Source organism: Lissotriton helveticus, chromosome 3_1 (assembly GCF_964261635.1).
Source record: "Lissotriton helveticus chromosome 3_1, aLisHel1.1, whole genome shotgun sequence".
Taxonomy (NCBI): domain Eukaryota; kingdom Metazoa; phylum Chordata; class Amphibia; order Caudata; family Salamandridae; genus Lissotriton; species Lissotriton helveticus.
The window spans coordinates 770393380-770410521 of record NC_136061.1 but is presented as its reverse complement, the minus strand read 5'-3'; the positions used below and the strand labels follow the sequence as shown (position 1 = coordinate 770410521).

General features: G+C 47.6%; 1 protein-coding gene across 2 annotated transcripts in view; it reads right to left on the bottom strand.

The window, feature by feature from the left end:
- Window positions 1–17142, bottom strand: part of TRIM66 (tripartite motif containing 66) — an 842425-nt gene that overhangs the window by 23515 nt on the left and 801768 nt on the right. Inside the window, exons 18-19 of one of the 2 annotated variants that reach the window (XM_078680990.1) lie at window positions 14641–14703; window positions 1875–2027 (exon numbers count right to left, since the gene is read on the bottom strand). In XM_078680990.1, coding sequence (XP_078537116.1) covers window positions 1875–2027; window positions 14641–14703 — 216 coding nt within the window. Of the gene's footprint in view, window positions 1–1874; window positions 2028–14628; window positions 14704–17142 lie in introns of both variants that reach the window. The other variant, XM_078680991.1, reaches the window with a different exon arrangement.

Sequence of the window (17142 nt, the reverse complement as noted above, 5' to 3'; positions counted from 1 at the left end):
TGTAACAGTTTTTCCCTACCCGGATATGTAAAACTTAAAAGTACATGTCCATCTATTTAACTACACTGCACCCTGCCCTCCGGACTGTCCAAGGTCTACCTTAGGAGTGACTTATATGTTTTAGAAAGGAAGGTTGGGGCCTGGCAAGAGGTTTACTTGACCAGGTCCGAATTGCAGTTTAAAGCTGCACATGCACAAGCTGCAATGACAGACCGGAGACATGTTTAAAGTGCTACTTTAAGTGGCTGGCATTAATATAAATTAAGGCATTAGGACCTGATTACAAGTTTGGGGTACGGCGCCGGCTCAATGCTGGCTCCGCATTGCCAAACCCGCGCAAGAACCGCTGACCATATCACGAGTTGAACACGTGTAACACAAGTTCAACTCGTGATATGGTTGGCAGACCTTTGCCTTTCCCATGGCAGTGCCTGGAAAGCAGGCACAACAATGAGAACAACAAAAAAGTTCCAGCATGGCATGGACGGGGATGTCTACGATGTGCTAGAAGTTTGTGGGAATACATGTGTCCCCATGAATATATCCCCAATGTGGGAGTCCATGGGGGCTCCATAGGGCCCCCTTTGTTCCTCCACCACCAGCCTTTTCATGGTGGGGCTCCCACCAAGAAATGCTTGTGGTGGATGAACTCATAATATGCTGAGCAGGACTGCACCAGTCCCCACTCAGCAGATTGCGTTGTGGCACCGCCACTGCCAGGGAATGACTGTTTCCTGGTGCAGCCAGTGGTTCACCGCCGATACTAACAGTCAGAATACGGCAGGTAGCAGACTACATGCGTGAGTCTGGCGGTCACCTGACCCATAATCAGGGCTTTAGTCGTTTGTTATTTAACAAAGTTTTTGAGTAGTACACTGTTAACCAATTCATTGACTTCTTGATGCTATTGGAAGACAAAGGAGTAGACTGTTGTATGAAAGCTGGGTCTGCCGAATTGAGTGTTCTTCAAAGTGGGAGTCTGGTATTTTGACCTTCTGTCTTAAATGTATTAGTGTGATTTGTCAGTCCTTTTTGGTAGTAAGTTGTCCTACAAAGGATGGCACAAGAAGTGTGATATGTGAGTTTGGAGTTAGTCCCTAAGGATGGTCCAAAAGAGGTTGTGGAATAGCCTTGCAACTTTTCTATGAACCTGTGCGCTATTGATCGGATAATCTGTGGGTTTATCGTCGTCCCATTACAAACTTCCTTCTAACCAGCGTGAAAAAGCCAGCGAGCCTTAGGATGCATTGTTATATTTATACCTCTGTATAACTTCGAAAGTCTCAGGCTACATGTTTTAGTTTTTACCATTTGTTTTGCCAGCACATCCAGGTATATATTTCTTCCCCCTTCTGCAGATCTCTTTGTCCCAACCTTTCCGTTCAAGTTCATTCATGTTCTGTGTCATCAGCCCATGATCATGTGGCCATGACTTGATACATGTTTTCACTTATCAAACTATTAGGTGAGGAGAAGGGAGTGCAGTATGTTGATGGAGGGCATGAGAAGATAGAGGTAAGGAGGAACGAATGGGGAGGTGCAAGAGAAGAAGGCAGGTCAGGAGGGAGGTAAGGGCTGAAAGACAAACAGCAGGAGACCTGCCAACATGCAGGAAGTGAGGACGCAAGAGAAAGAAGCAAGTGAACCTTAGAAGAGGGGAGCAGGAGGGGGCGGAGAAAAGACCTGGAGGCAGGAAGTGAGAAAGGGGATAGTAGTCTTGTAGTCGAACCCACAGCAATAACCAGAGATGTGTTTATTGATATCGTAAAGATGGTGATGTTGTGTAATAGTAGAAGAAACGCATTTCAAAAACGTACCACACAATGACTGTTAAACTGTAGCCTACAACTTGAGATGAAAATGCAGTTACTCACATAATTGAATTTTGCGCAGTTCCAAAACATAAGACGCACGTCAAATACCAGCTCCTCGAGTGTTGCATAATGGGGGTTATTCGTTTTTTGAAGTTTCCCACGAATGATTGACAGATCCATAGGTTTTTTGATAATCTGGTAATAGTGACGTGCCTGCAATAAAAAAGAGAATGAAAAGAAGCAAATGTTTTTTATTGATTATGAGAATGTCACATGTTAACATGCATTTTAAATGAATTGCTATTATGTATTTCAGTGCTGTACATTACACATTTAGGCTGGCTGTTCAATTAGGCATAGTCTCGTTTTGAACCTGGCATAGACAATTGGGAAGCTGCAGATATGTTGTCATGATTAAGCCCAGGCGTAGTGGGCGTAGTGGGGCTCCGCGGAGCTACGCTGAGTGGGCGAGAAGCTACGCCCACTCCCACACTCCGCGTAGCCCCACTACGCACCTCCCTCCCGCTCTCCTCTACATACATTATTTAAGCAAAATACCCTTAATAAAGCAATTTTAAAGCATTTACCGTGTCCGGGGCTCGTCCGGGGCTCCCTCTTGGAATCGCGTCGTCATGGATACCAATGCGCATGCGCGGGCGGCCGCGCATGCGCATTTCTCGGGAGAAATGCGCATACGCGGCCGCCCGCGCATGCGCATTGGTATCTATGAAGGGACGCTATTCCAAGAGGGAGCCCCGGACGAGCCCCGGACACGGTAAATGCTTTAAAATTGCTTTATTAAGGGTATTTTGCTTAAATAATGTATGTAGGGGAGGGCGGGAGGGAGGCGGCCGACTCGGCTACGCACACGGAGTGGGCGTAGTGTTGCCGGCTACGCTGTCTACGCAAAATGAGTAGGAGGCAACACTACGCCTACTCCGTGGGCGTAGCCGATTCGGACGCCCAGGGTTAGTCATGATATGCCAAGAAGTGGGTCCCTTGCTCACTTTGCCACTGCATTTAAGCTAGCCTAGCTGATGAGGGGTGACACCCTGAAACCGGTCCTAGGATGCTTTTTCTGGTCCAGGAAAGACCTGGTTTAGCAGTTGACGCTGGACTTTTCCCATGAGGAACAGGGTCAAAACTGATTTGCATATGGCTGGGTCTGAACTGGGGTGGCGAAATGAGCTAAAGAACAATGATAGATTAAACCCAGATATGTGAGTGGGGATGAGTGTCTGAAAAGTTTCAGCGCTCCGTCTATCATCTCCTTGTGTTTGCTTTGTTCGCCCTAAGTTGGCAGGGTACATACACCAAGACGTGGGTCCCTTGCTTCCTTTGGGACTGGTTTCAAGGTAGGCTAGCTGATTAGGGTTGAAACTACAAAACCGGAATTATAATAACAAGATCAATACATTTTGATTCTTGAATTATGACAATTACATAGAAAATTTGAGTCTTAGAACCTGTCTTCTTTACATCTGACTGGGAGTGCTTATTAGTTCTTTGGAGCTCCACTGTACCTACCCCCTCCACGCCCCCATGAAGGGCTTAAGATATTTCTACCCTTGCCCATGAGTGAGGGGGGTTAAAAATATATATTACACACATATTTTAAAAAAACACTAGTCATCTGTGGCCCACACAATGCTGCGAGCCATGGAGAAAAAGGTGATGTGCTGCCAATGTCAGCCCCCCAGTTATATCAGCTAATCTGCTTCTCGGTTGCCCGCAGCATTGTGCAGGCCCTGAAGGTGCAGTTCAGCTGCTACCAGCTCCTGTACCCTCTTAGACCAGAGAGTGTCTGTGTTGAAATCAAGGAGAAAAGACAGAAGAGAAGACAGTACAGGGAACAGTTTGATCAGTGTGCCATTACATACATGATACATTTCGAGAACAAGGTACAATCTTTTGATATTGTAGCGTGGGGCCCCTTTCTCTGAATCCTGGTTACACTACCCCCACCCTATGTTCACTGGTGACAGCAACATAATATTTAAATTACATTTTCTACAGGATGTGGTCCTGGAACCAGAGGTGAGGTGTAAAGATGAGGATCTCCGCGTCATGAGGCCCCCCACAATAGCGCCAACAAACAGTGAGACAGGGCTACTGGTTATATCTAAAGTTTCTCTTTCACAATTAGAGACAGTGCTAAGGGTCAAAAGATTATTGAAGATCATTATGTTACAATAAAAACAGAATAGAATAAAATAAACAAAATTACAACAGGCAGACTTAAAGTATGAAGGAACAGCAAAACAAAGTTGCCTAGAGGCAGCAATGACACCAGATGTCAAGAACTAAGACAAAGCCGAGGCGCTTAGAGGAAACCACCAAAAAATAACAAAAGAGCCGAAGGGCCTCCAGAGAAAATCATGTTCCAGGTGTCATGCATAGAAAGAGAATGAATAAGAAGCAAGTATGCTTGACTCGCAAAGCAACGAAAAAGATATCACAAAGAAAACCTGATAAACTATAAATACATCTAGTACAGACATATTATTGCAACACGGAAGATGAAAGTAGGATATCTGAGTACTGACACTTGACCCAGGAGAGAAAAATAAATAAAAACAGGCTTCAAGAATCATGGGACTGAGAGAGCGCCATGTTATCCTAAAAATTGTAGGGGTGCATTATAATCATGAGTAGTCAGCACTCGCATATTTAGAGGACTTTACTAATGGATGACTTTAAAATATAACAGATGGCCGGGGATCAGTGCAATAAGTAGAAATGTATTCCTAACATTTGCAGACTAATGTAGTGCCTTAATAGAAGTGTGATGCTTTGAATAACGTAGAAATGCTGTTTATTATGTGAAATGCTGCATTAGGACAGACGTGCCATATTAAGAGTTGCACGAGAAGGGAGACAAACTGTAATGCAGCGACCTCTGACCCTGCCAGCAGGTAGGTCGCCCCCCCAGCCGCTGCACGGTCCTCCTGTGGCGCTAGTAAGTCCTTTGTGCTTCTGATCTCGTTTTGCTTCATTTTGTGTCCTGTGCCCCTCTCTCCCCGCTTTTATTCTGTGCCCTGATCCAGTTTTGCTTCGTTTGTTGTGCCCTGTGCCCCTCTCTCCCCGTTTTTCTTCTGTGCCCTGATCCAGTTTTGCTTCGTTTGTTGTGCCCTGTGCCCCTCTCTCCCCGTTTTTCTTCTGTGCCCTGATCTTATTTTGCTTCATTTGTTGTGCCCTGTGCCCCTCTCTCCTCGTTTTTCTTCTGTGCCCTGATCTTGTTTTGCTTCGTTTCTGTGCCCTGTGCGCCCCTCCCCCGCCTCCCTCTGCACCACCTTCTCCCGCCGCTGCTTCCCTGCGGCCCCGCCCCCACTGTCCCCATTCGCCAGCCGGCTCCCGCCTCCCAGCTGCTCATCCCTCCCACAGCCCTTCTTATGGAGGCCGCGCAGTGGACGCACGCAGTGGGCGCGCCGAAGGCGCACCTAAGGCAAGTCCGTCTGCTCCCGTCCACTCCTGGACCGCGCCAGAACCCCTGGCCCCCTGCCGCACCCAGTGCCCCCGACTGAGATACGACTCCGCTGTCCTCACCGCACTCAACACCGGATGAACACCCGCCTGCTACCGAGCCACCCCTAAGCGAACCCACGGACCCTTCACCTGCCAAGCCTGCAAATACACCTGCCTCTGAACCTGCAGACCACCCACCGGACCTCGCAACAACAACAACCACCTCAAATGCATCCGCCTCAAGACACGTTCCATCCACAAGCACGCCGTCGAACTCTGGGACCTCCTCGACACCACAGCACCAGACGGCGCCTTCCTCACGGAAACCTGGATGCACGCCTCACCGGCCCCCGACATCGCCATAGCCATCCCGGACGGCTACAAAATCACCCGGAAGGACCGCGTCAACCAAACCGGGGGAGGAATCGCCATTGTCTACAGGAACACCTACAACATCACGACCATCACCGAAGACACACTCTCCGCCGCCGAAAACCTACACTTCCAGATTCACACAGACCCCAAGACCACCCTTAGAGGAACACTCAGCTACAGACCCCCAGGCCCACGCACGCAATTCAGTGAAACCATCGCCGACTTCATCAGCCAGCATGCCCTAGCCTCACCAGAATACATACTCCTAGGAGACCTTAAATTCCACCTTGAGAAAAACAGCGACAACAACACCACCACCCTACTCAACAACCTCGCCAACCTCAGACTCAAACAACTGGTGAACACCCCAACCCACATCGCTGGCCACACGCTCGACCCCATCTTCTCCGCCAGCAACCACGTCTCCTTCAGCCACTCCTCCGGACTACACTGGACCGACCACAGATGCATCCACTTCACCTTCAAAAAGAATACATCGCACCACCGCACGCAACAAATCCCCCGCAGACACTGGAGCAAAATCACCACAGACCAGCTCCTCTCATCGCTGAGCCAGAACCCACCAACAAATACCGCTGAAACCAATGACGCAGCCCACAACCTCGCTCAGTGGATCACCAACTGCGCCGACGACCTCGCACCTCTGAAGAACCCCCCAGGCATGACCGGCTACAGGAAAACATCATGGTTCACAGACGCCCTCAAAGAATCAAAGAAGTACTGCCGAACCCTCGAAAAAGCCACAAACAAACTACAGCAAACATGACGGCCCTCAAGACCGCCACCCGCAAACACCACCAGCTGATCCGCACCACCAAAAGGACATCATTCAAAGAGCGACTAGACAACAACACCCACAACAGCAAGGAACTCTTCCACATCGTCAAAGAACTCTCCAACCCCAGCGCCAGCAACAACGACATCACACCATCGCAAGAACTCTGCAACTCCCTAGCCACGTTCCTCCACCGCAAGATCGCAGATATACATGACAGCTTCGGACCCCAGACTCCGCCTCCAGTCACCGAACCAACGACCCCCACCACCATTCTCAGCGCCTGGACCCCCATCAGCACTGAAGAAACCACCAACGTCATGAACTCCATCCACTCCGGCTCCCCCTCGGACCCATGCCCCCATCATATCTTCAACAAAGCCGGCACCATCAGCGCACCCCAGCTCTGGAACATCATAAACATCTCTTTCGCGTCGGCCATCTTCCCCGAGAGCTGGAAGCACGCAGAAATCAACACCCTTCTGAAGAAACCCACAGCAGACCCCAAAGACCTCAAGAACTTCCGCCCCATCTCCCTTCTTCCTTTTCCGGCCAAGGTCATCGAGAAGACCGTCAATAAACAGCTGACTGCTTTTCTCAAGACAAACAACTCGCTCGACCCTTCCCAGTCCGGTTTTTGAGCCAAAAACAGCACCAAGACCACCCTCATCGCAGCCACCGACGACATCAGGACCCTGATGGACAACGGAGAAACAACCGCCCACATCCTCCTGGACCTCTCGGCAGCCTTCGACACCGTATGCCATCACACCCTAATAACACGCCTCTTCAACACTGGGATCCAAGGAAAGGCCCTGGACTGGATCACCTCGTTCCTCTCCGACAGAACACAGAGAGTCCGCCTCCCTCCCTTCCGCTCAGAAGCCACCAAAATCATCTGCGGCGTACCCCAAGGATCCTCGCTCAGCCCAACGCTCTTCAATATCTACATGAGCCCCCTCGCTGCCATCGCACGCAAACACAACATCAACATCATCTCCTACGCCGATGACACCCAGCTGATACTCTCCCTCACCAAAGACCCATCCACTGCCAAAACCAACCTACAGGAAGGAATGAAAGACGTCGCAGAATGGATGAAGCTCAGCCGCCTGAAGCTGAACTCAGACAAGACGGAGGTCCTCATCCTCGGACAATCCCCCTCCGCCTGGGATGACTCCTGATGGCCCTCGGCACTGGGCTCCGCACCAACACCCTCGGACCACTCACACAACCTTGGATTAATCCTGGACCCCACCCTCACGATGACCAAGCAAGTCAACGCCGCCTCGTCATCATGCTTCAACACCCTGCGCATGCTCCGAAAAATATTCCGGTGGATCCCCACCAAAACCAGAAAGACGGTCACCCAGGCCCTCGTCACTAGCTGACTGGACTACGGAAACGCCCTATATGCAGGAACCACCGCCAAACTCCAGAAACGACTACAACGCATACAGAACGCCTCCGCACAACTCATCCTCGTCATCCCTCGCCATAGCCACATATCCGCCCACCTGAGAGACTCCCCATCAACAAGAGGATCACATTCAGGCTCCTCACCCATGCACACAAAGCTCTCCACGACATGGGCCCCGAATACCTCAACAACCGCCTCATGTTCTACACTCCCACCCGCCGGCTCCGCTCCGCCAGCTCCGCTCCGCCAGCCTCGCCCTCGCCATCGTCCCACGGATCCGCAGAGCTACAGCCGGAGGAAGATCGTTCTCCTACCTGGCCGCCAAGACATGGAACTCCCTCCCCGCACACCTACGACTGATCCAGGACCATCTCACCTTCAGGAGGCACCTCAAGACCTGGCTATTCGAGCAGTAGCAGCACCCCCCTCCCTTCAGCGCCTTGAGACCCTCACGGGTGAGTAGCGCGCTCTATAAATGTTTTGATTGATTGATTGATTGATTAACGTGAGTAGGATTTAGGTTTTAGAATCGAAATGTAATAATGCTTTATAGTGGTGTTGAATGTATTGCTTATAATGTAAGAATTAGAAATGAATTTGAATGTGCAAAGGCCTGGGACATGAAGAAGCCAGTAGAGGCTTAATTGTAATTTCTTTAGTTAGCTTTTGTTGGAAGTAGAACAAATCTCTCCTCGGGAAAGGCTGTTCTCAGCAGATATTGAAATGTAGCTTTGAATGTGTGCAAGGTTGCTTCTCACGTATTTCGGTTTGCAGGTGCAAGGACATGTAGCTCGTTAGGTAAAATACTCCATTGTTTTAGGAGTTAGGATGGTAGGCGCGAATTCAGGGGAGTGTCCAAGAATGCGGGAGTGCAACATTTGGTGGAGAAGGTGCCTGGGATCCAAGGACACTTCAACGGACGCTGGATGGAGAGCTGCCATGCAGGAAAAATCCACAAATCGACACCTGTCTAAAGGGGGGTCCCTGAGGACATGCCTACGGTTTTGGGATTTTGTATTAGGGACAGTACCTGAGGGTGGAGAGCAGATTTGGTCAGGAGTTTGGAAGAGCAGGATGTAGGCAATCTTAGAGCAGATTTTAGGGAACTCAGGGAAGAGTGGGGTGTAGGAAGGAGCAGCTTAGAACGAGCTCAGGAGCTTAAGTTGAGTGAGTGTACTTCTTAGGAAGTCTTCACTGCTGACACCTTTACTCTTGCCTTGGAGGAAAACGTTAAGTAGGGATGTCACCTTAGAGTTAGAGTAGGGACAGACTAATCATTTCTTTTTCCTTTCTGTAAATGCAGTCCAGATTTCAAGTGGGGACTATCATTGTATGTCTAATGCTTCTTGAGTTGACTTTGCTCTTTATTTTGAGTCGTCTGAGACTCTTGCATAGGATTATGTTTGTATTAGTGCTGGTTTATTTCCTGAACCTCTTGCTGAGGTGCCTGTATGTTCAACTATTTTTGGCTTTGTAATAAATCCTTAAACTTTAGTTCGTAGTCAGTGATTCTTTAATTTGGATTTGATTGTTGGTTTACAAAGCTGTTTGAAGTTATGAAATTGGAAAATCTTCCCTCTACACTTCTAGCAGATAAAAAGATTCGATCGGCCTGACCTGGGATTCTGGAGATTGGTAAGGTAAAAATCTAGACAAGAATCCCAGCTTCTCCAGGACAAAATGGACAAAGCATGTAACGAACATACAAGCAATAGTAAGAATCAAATCGTCCTTAGTGCTCTGATGATCACACCAAGCAGTAATAAAAGTGCTGGATTAGCATATAAAAACAAATCATTTGATCAATATGATTTTTACAGTAAGTTATTTTATCAGAAGGTAATTTATATAGCAAGATTAATGATGGTTATCCTAATGTTTCATAGGGTTGAAAGTGGTACGACCCCTCTCACTGAATCCTTGGGTCATCATCTACAATAAAAAGAAGGAAGAATAATACAGAATCATTTCTGATGGCAGTGTGTAGTCCTACCTTTATTTTGAAACCACAACCTAGCATCTTAATTTTATACAATACCGTGAAACCTTCGTAGCATGTGCACCAATGAGAAGTTACACACCTTATTAGCAGGTAAGGAGCTATATGATGTAGTTATGACAACATGAAGTACACGGCTAGTCAGAATGCAATGGAAAAAAAAAGCCAAACAAACATCTCTAGTGTAATGAGCAACGTGCAATGATTGCTCCTTATTCTACTTAAAAGGAGTCATGAGTAAGAAGACAAAAACATTGTTATGCGGGGGGAGGGAGGCAGTCAAATGCAATCCAAGATAAATAATGGGATCTACTTAGAATGGATTTAGCACTGACTTAACCCATTACAGGCTACCTGCTCCATCAGTTCACTAAAATAACAGGGATAGTTATGTTTGCGTGAGCTGTATTTACACACCTTTCAAAGGTGTTTTTAAAAGTACTAAAAAACAAACGTACTTTTAAACAGCAAAATTTGAAACAGTCTATCGGTTTAAGTAGCAGTAACGTAGTAATCGCAACACATTGTTTACAGTAAAAGTTCTTAAAGGCTACATACACGTAGAGGAGAAACAATCTGGGTCATCTGTGTTTGGAGGTGCGCTCTCATCTCCGCCTCTCGCGACTTGGGCCCCCGATGCAACTTGGTTGATTCCGGGCTGATGACGATAACAAGGATCTCAGGCTGCAACAGGGCACCCGCACACAGCATCACTGAGACTCCTTTGAGCCTCGGGTGTACAAGGTTACAGGGCAATCCTCACGAAGATCTCAGGTGGCATGAAGCACATGCACACAGCGTCGCTGAGACTCCCTTGAGCCTTGGTGCGCACGGTCACAGGGCATTCTTCACTTGGACTCCTGCCACCCCGATCATAGGGCAATTTTTCAAAGGGTCTCAGGCTGGGAAAAGCAAACGCACACAGCGTCGCTGAGACACACATGAACTTCTGGTGCCCACGATCACAGGGCAATTCTTTAGAGGGTCTCAGGCTGCAAAAAGCACATGCACACAGCGTCGCTGAGACTCACTTGAACTTCTGGTTCCCACAATCACAGGGCAGTTATTCTGTGGGAATCAGGCTGCAAAAAGCACACGCACACAGCGTCGCTGAGGCACAATTGAACTTCTGGTGTGCACAGTCACAGGGCAATCCTCACGAAGGTCTCAGGCTGCACGAAGCGCACGCACACATCGTTGCTGAGACTCACTTGGATGCTAGGTGCACACAATCACAGGACAATCCTCCTAGAGGGCTCAGGCTGCAAAAATCACATGCACACAGCGTCACTGAGACTCAATTGGACTCCAGGTGCCCACAATCACAAGGCACGGCTTACGAAGGTTTCAGGCTGCATAAAGACCTCACACACAGCGTCTATGAGACACTTCTCGGGCTTTTGGGGATAAGTTACTTCGGGACACAGCACAGCAAAGTCCTTTCAAGCAGGGGGACACAGCACACAGCAAAGTCCATATAGCCTCCTCCTTGGTTAAAACAAAAAACTGCAGGCAAGCCCACGAACACACAGCCAGGGTCAGTCTATTCAGCTGTTTCGTCCTTGACAGAGGTTCCTCTTGACCAGTCTTGAACAGTTCCATTCCCCTGTTCAGTCTTGCTCAGTTCCATTCCAACATTCAGGGGTTTCAGCTCTCATACTTTTACCCCTAAATGTCTTTGAAGTCTTTGTGTTCAGTGGGCACTGACCCCTGTCTAAACCAGTTCTTGGTGTCTCTCTGCCAGTGACACCTTATTCCTTTGATAGTGGGGGTCTGGATCCTTAATCACTCAGCAGGGGATGGAGCCATTCTTTTATGGCTGCAGCCCAGGCCTCTTCACAGCTAGGGGCTACTTCTCCCTCTACACTCCAGATGCAGGTCAGCCTGTTGCTGTCTCACCTCCTCCCCTGGGTCAAGATATTCCCCAGATGCTATCACTTTTAAATCCAGCAGTCAATCCACAACAAGGCAGAGACACACAGAAATGTTAGAGCACAAAACCCCAGTCACTTCTAAAAGTGGTTTCTAAACACACAATGCAAAAACCACCATCATAAAAAGATGTGTTACTATATTGTGAGTTCAGGCATACTGAACTGCACCACTCCACCTTAAGCCTTTGGGAAGATAGGCTGGAAAACACATTATACAGCCTTCTCATTCTATCCCATGGGCAAGATGGCCTTACAACAGTGAAAGACGAAATGGAGAGTATTTCACTGTCAGTCAGGACATGGTACACACCTTAGTACATGTCTTACCTTTCACATGCACTGCACCCTGCCAGGGGGTACCTTGGACTTACCATAGGGGGGTCTGATGTGCATAGAAAGGGAAGGGTAAGGTCTGGCAAGTGGGTGCACTTGTCAGAACAATATGGCAGTTTACCAAACTGCAGGCAGGCACTGCAGTGGCAGGCCTGAGTTCTCTCTTTAAGGCTACTTGTGTGGGTGGCACAATTAGTGCTGCAGGCCCACTAATAGCATTTGCATTACTAGCCCTGGCACACATAGTGCACTTTACTGGGGACTTTACTAGTGAGGCACACATACCAATCATGGACAAACAATTACCATTATATGTTACACAGGGAGCGTTTGCACTTTTACACTGATCAGCAGTGGCAAAGTGCCCAAGGCATCTAAGATGGCGACACCATGTCAGAAAAAAGGTCTAGGGGGAAAGCAAAAAGTGTAGAGAACTTTAGCAAAAAAAGGATCAAGTCCAACAGGCCTGTTGTGTTTAGCAGCAGTACTGTGTACGTTTACGGGGGTGATTGACCAGAAGTCTTGTGTGACCTTGTGCACAGGGCCCTGGTGTGCTCTTTGTCCTGCAAGGGCTGCCTTCAGGAGTACATGGCACACACAGACTGCAGAAATTCTGGACACACAAATATGCAGAAATACCCAACCCCTTGAAATCAGCAATGTTGTGTGAGCCCCCTCACCTCCTCTTTACAGGTTCCCTAAGTCACAAGGGCCCCAGGACTGGTAACTCTGGCTTGCACTAGTGCTGTGTCCGCAGAACCGCTGGGACATCCCATGAACCTGGTGTGGTGTGCCACGGACCCAGAACCGTGTGACTTCGGTTTGCACTAGTGCAGTGGTCGCAGAACCGCCAGGACACCCCACAGACCTGGTGTGGCATGGCATGTGAGCCCAGAACTAGTGTGATTCTGGCTGCACTAGTGCAGGGGCCGTCTGGACACCCCGTCACACAGCTACCAACCAATAGAAAGGGGACCCAGAACCTTCAGTATCAGAGAGAAACCACAGAAGGCACCATGGCCACTTGTACTGAGAACAGGTGTCAATACAGTAATGTTGAGGAAAGCCCTCCGCTGCCTTTCAGCTAGTTTAGCGCTATACAAGCACCACATTCATACAATAATCCGTGCAGATTGTACCGGAATAACTCAAAGAATAAAACATGACACAGAAAGCTGCAACTACCGTAAACTGCCATCTTAACGCCTCTATTCAGCACTACTGTGAATACTTCGGCGATGAGTACAGCACCCTGAAGTTACAAAGTCCACGTGTAGCGCTTTATAAAATGCCAAACCTGTATTTACTGGCCTTGAGTATTCATAACAGACCGCCGCAAGTATCTTCATGGTAGTAAATATAAACACGCTAAGAAATGGGTTGTTACACAAAGGTGTTGAGGGTAAAGGAAAGGATGGCTGGGTGGCAAGGCACAACACTATATACATTCACAGGTCTGGTGTGGTGTGGTATGGGCCCCAGGACAGATGTGATTTCGGCTTTCACTAGTGCAGTTACCGGAGAACCACAGATTTCGGCTTTCACTAGTGCAGTTACCGGAGAACCACAGAGACACCCCACGGACCTGGAGTGCACACGCGGCCGGCATGACTCGTGGGAAAGAGGTGGGCGAGGAGGGGGTTAAAATTTAAAATTTTATAAAACTTAACGTACCGGGTCGGCGGGTACCGCGTTGCCTCATCTCCTGGTCAGGTCCGGTCCTGCGTTTTCTCAACAGGAAGCAGCCAAGGCAGCCTCCCTCCCCTATGCCAATCACAACGCTGCAAAGGCAGCATTGTGATTGGTGTGGACAGTGTCCAGGCGGGCACCTACAGGGAGGCCATTTTCTTTACGTAGGCTGCATGCAGCCTACATAGAGAAAATGTAGAGTGCGCATGACTGCTTTGGTCGGCCCCTGAAGGTCGAACAAACAGTCAGGGCCAACTCCTTCTAGACTCCCCTGCCCCCAACCAAGCATACCCACCCCCAACCAGGCATACCCTGCCTTCCGCTTTTATCGCAGCACAAGAAGCAGACATAAAATGGTATTTCAAATACCATTTTATGTTTCTGCTTCTCGCACAGCGAGAAAGCAGTGGGGCGACTCCCCTCCGCCCTAATGGAGGAGTGGCCCCAGGTCATGCAGCAGTCCCTCCCTCGGGATAGTGCTCACACACCCATCCAACACAGACGTCACCGGTCACCTGACCCTATTAATAAAAGGGCCTGGGTGCACGAGCTCATGGCCAGTTATGCACACATAGCAATGATGCCCTAGGGATTCCTTCACTTAACATGTGGGGCCTCGAGCCCACAATATTATGAAAACGTAAAATCGGTTATGCAAATTGTGTGCATGGACACAGCAGTGCTTCCAACGTCTTAATTTAGGAAATAAATAACTAGGTTTCATTCGAAATAAAATGATCTGCATACACTATCCTAGCACGGACTATTAATATTCATTGCTTATTAAACATCTAAATGCTCACCAGAGGGCTTACCGGCTCCTGGAACGGAAGACTGAGGCTACTGCAGTAGAGAGACAGCACCAGCTTTTCACACTTCTGTAAAATACAAACATTGCTTATTTCAGGCTGGAACAGAAATAGTTATGCCAAAATATGTAAATGCTTTTGGAGGCCTATCATTGCTTTGCACAAGTCAATTGCATATGAGGCAGGAAGAGCGCACTGGAAACTTGCAACGCGAGACTTGAAATAAAACCAAATTAGTTGTGACTTGGAAAATCGTTGTGTCGGCTGAGGGTTATACCTCTAATGAACGCGTTAACATGTCTTGTTTAAAATGAACCCTCTCAGACAATTTCTCAGGACCGCCCTGAATTTTATTTTCAGGACATTTGAAGCATTATTATAAACACAGGATCTTCCATCCATTTATGCAACATTTATTCCTGGGAACACTTTTAATGAAAGACGTATAAATATATCAGTACTCCCGTACATAGTAAGGGGAAATAATAGAAACTCATCAGTAGTATGTCAGTAAACCATGATTATGACCGCGAGACCTCAATCAGTCAGTGCATTATTTCACAATCATTGGGATATAGCGCCACATAGTGGACAGAAGTATGTAGCACTCCTACAGCGAACGAAGATTCGAAACACAGGGCACAGACTCGACCGAAGGTATTGGAGCACTTTGAAAGAGAGCGTTACATAGGTGGGACATCGGCGTTTCCATGAAACCACCCATGCCTTTTGACTCAAAACCCTATCTAATTAGTAGACGGGTTTGCGTCAAAAAAATAACTGCTGGAATGAGAATGTTTCATTTTCCAACTTTGCATGTGTGCTTACTATACAGCACACATCCAAAGTAGGAAAAGTTTTGAGACTTTTCTAATCATAGCATTTTGTACTGGAAGGGTACACTCCCAATACAAAACCTATGCTAGACTCAGGCAAACACCCTCACAATATAGCACAAAGGTGTGTGCATTCTCGGCAGCAGAATCTGCCCTGACACTAGGGAGAGAGGAGGAGAGTGTCAGATATGACACTCTCTCTCTCTGTCCCGCAACGCAGAGCAGTACCTTTCGGCGCTGCACTGCTGCGTTGTGTGACACCTTTGTAAACCGAGCCTAAGTGTTGTGGTGGTGTTTGCAATCCAACCCATTGTGTTGGATTCTAACCCAAAATATCCAAAAACTGCACCTTGCCTTTGCATTAGTCTGCCTCAAGGGTGCGTTCCATGGATGGTACAAGGGCATTCCCAAACAACCACCCATGGGTTTTGACAAATATACCACTCTACAAAGAATTGTAGATGGAAGGCAGGCGTAATCATGAGAAATGTTTTTCTTTTTTCTTATTTATCCCACTTTGATGCGAGCTGCATTGTGCAGCACACATACAAAGTGGAAAACGCCTCAAAGTATAGTTTGTTTTTACTGGAGGGGACACCTTCCAGCTCAAACCCTAAGCTTCCTGCAACATAGATAATCTTATAGTATGGCGCGATGGTAGCTTCATTCGCACACAGCAACCAAAAGCGTGCCAGTGTATGGACAGAGCACCGCAGCTTCATCTCTTAGTAGATATGGCGCTGTTCTGCTCTCACCCTTCCATGCAACGCAGTGCAGCAATGTTATAAGCTGTACTGCGTTGCATTATTTAAATGTAAATCTGGGCCCCATGGGCCGCAAGCAGTCTTATATGCTGTTTTCTCCCCTAGGCTTGCACGGTCGTCAGGGTGCGTGTGAAGTGGGGGTCCACTCCTTGCAGGGGCCAGTGGTTCACTACACATGGTTCATTCCAAAACATAGGAGAGGATAAACTAAAATAAAGATCACTTGTTTTGATAAATTATTACAATTGTTTTTAGTAAGTAAAAAGGAGCACATAGTATCAAGTTAGTGGGCAAAAGATTGCAGTGTAGTGTTCTGACCTGGTAGAGAGGACAGCCATAGGCATACAGTCATGGGACCCTCCGGGTTACAGGAGTTTATGGGTCATGGGTCCCACCAATAGTTCATAATAAATGTCGGAGATTTGAGTTTCACATTATTTACTGACTGAATATGTGCGAGGTTTATTCTTGTATTGCAAGACACCTGATAGCAACCAAGCAACATATAGTTCAAGGAAGAATATTTACTTTTCTAGTTGAAAAGCTGCCCTTTTTGAATGCACCAAGCATGTGTAAATAGTGTTTTAAACTTTACATTTTGACTCATTCATAAGGTCAATTTCTGTTGAAAATATGCAGGTGCTGCACATTTATTGTACTTTTCACATTTATATTTAGGATAATATCTAGGTTATTTTGTATAGTGCTCAGTTAGGAGGCCATTTCAGGGCACCACTATAAACAAACTATAATCATAAACCTCTTAGATCCCTGCATGTGGTTTACATATGAAAACATGCATTGTGAATCTATATTTATATGCATGTATATTACGCATTACTAAGATTTTACCTCACCAAGGAGGGAGCAATGGGGTTATGCCGGCTCTTATTTTTATGAAGAGACAG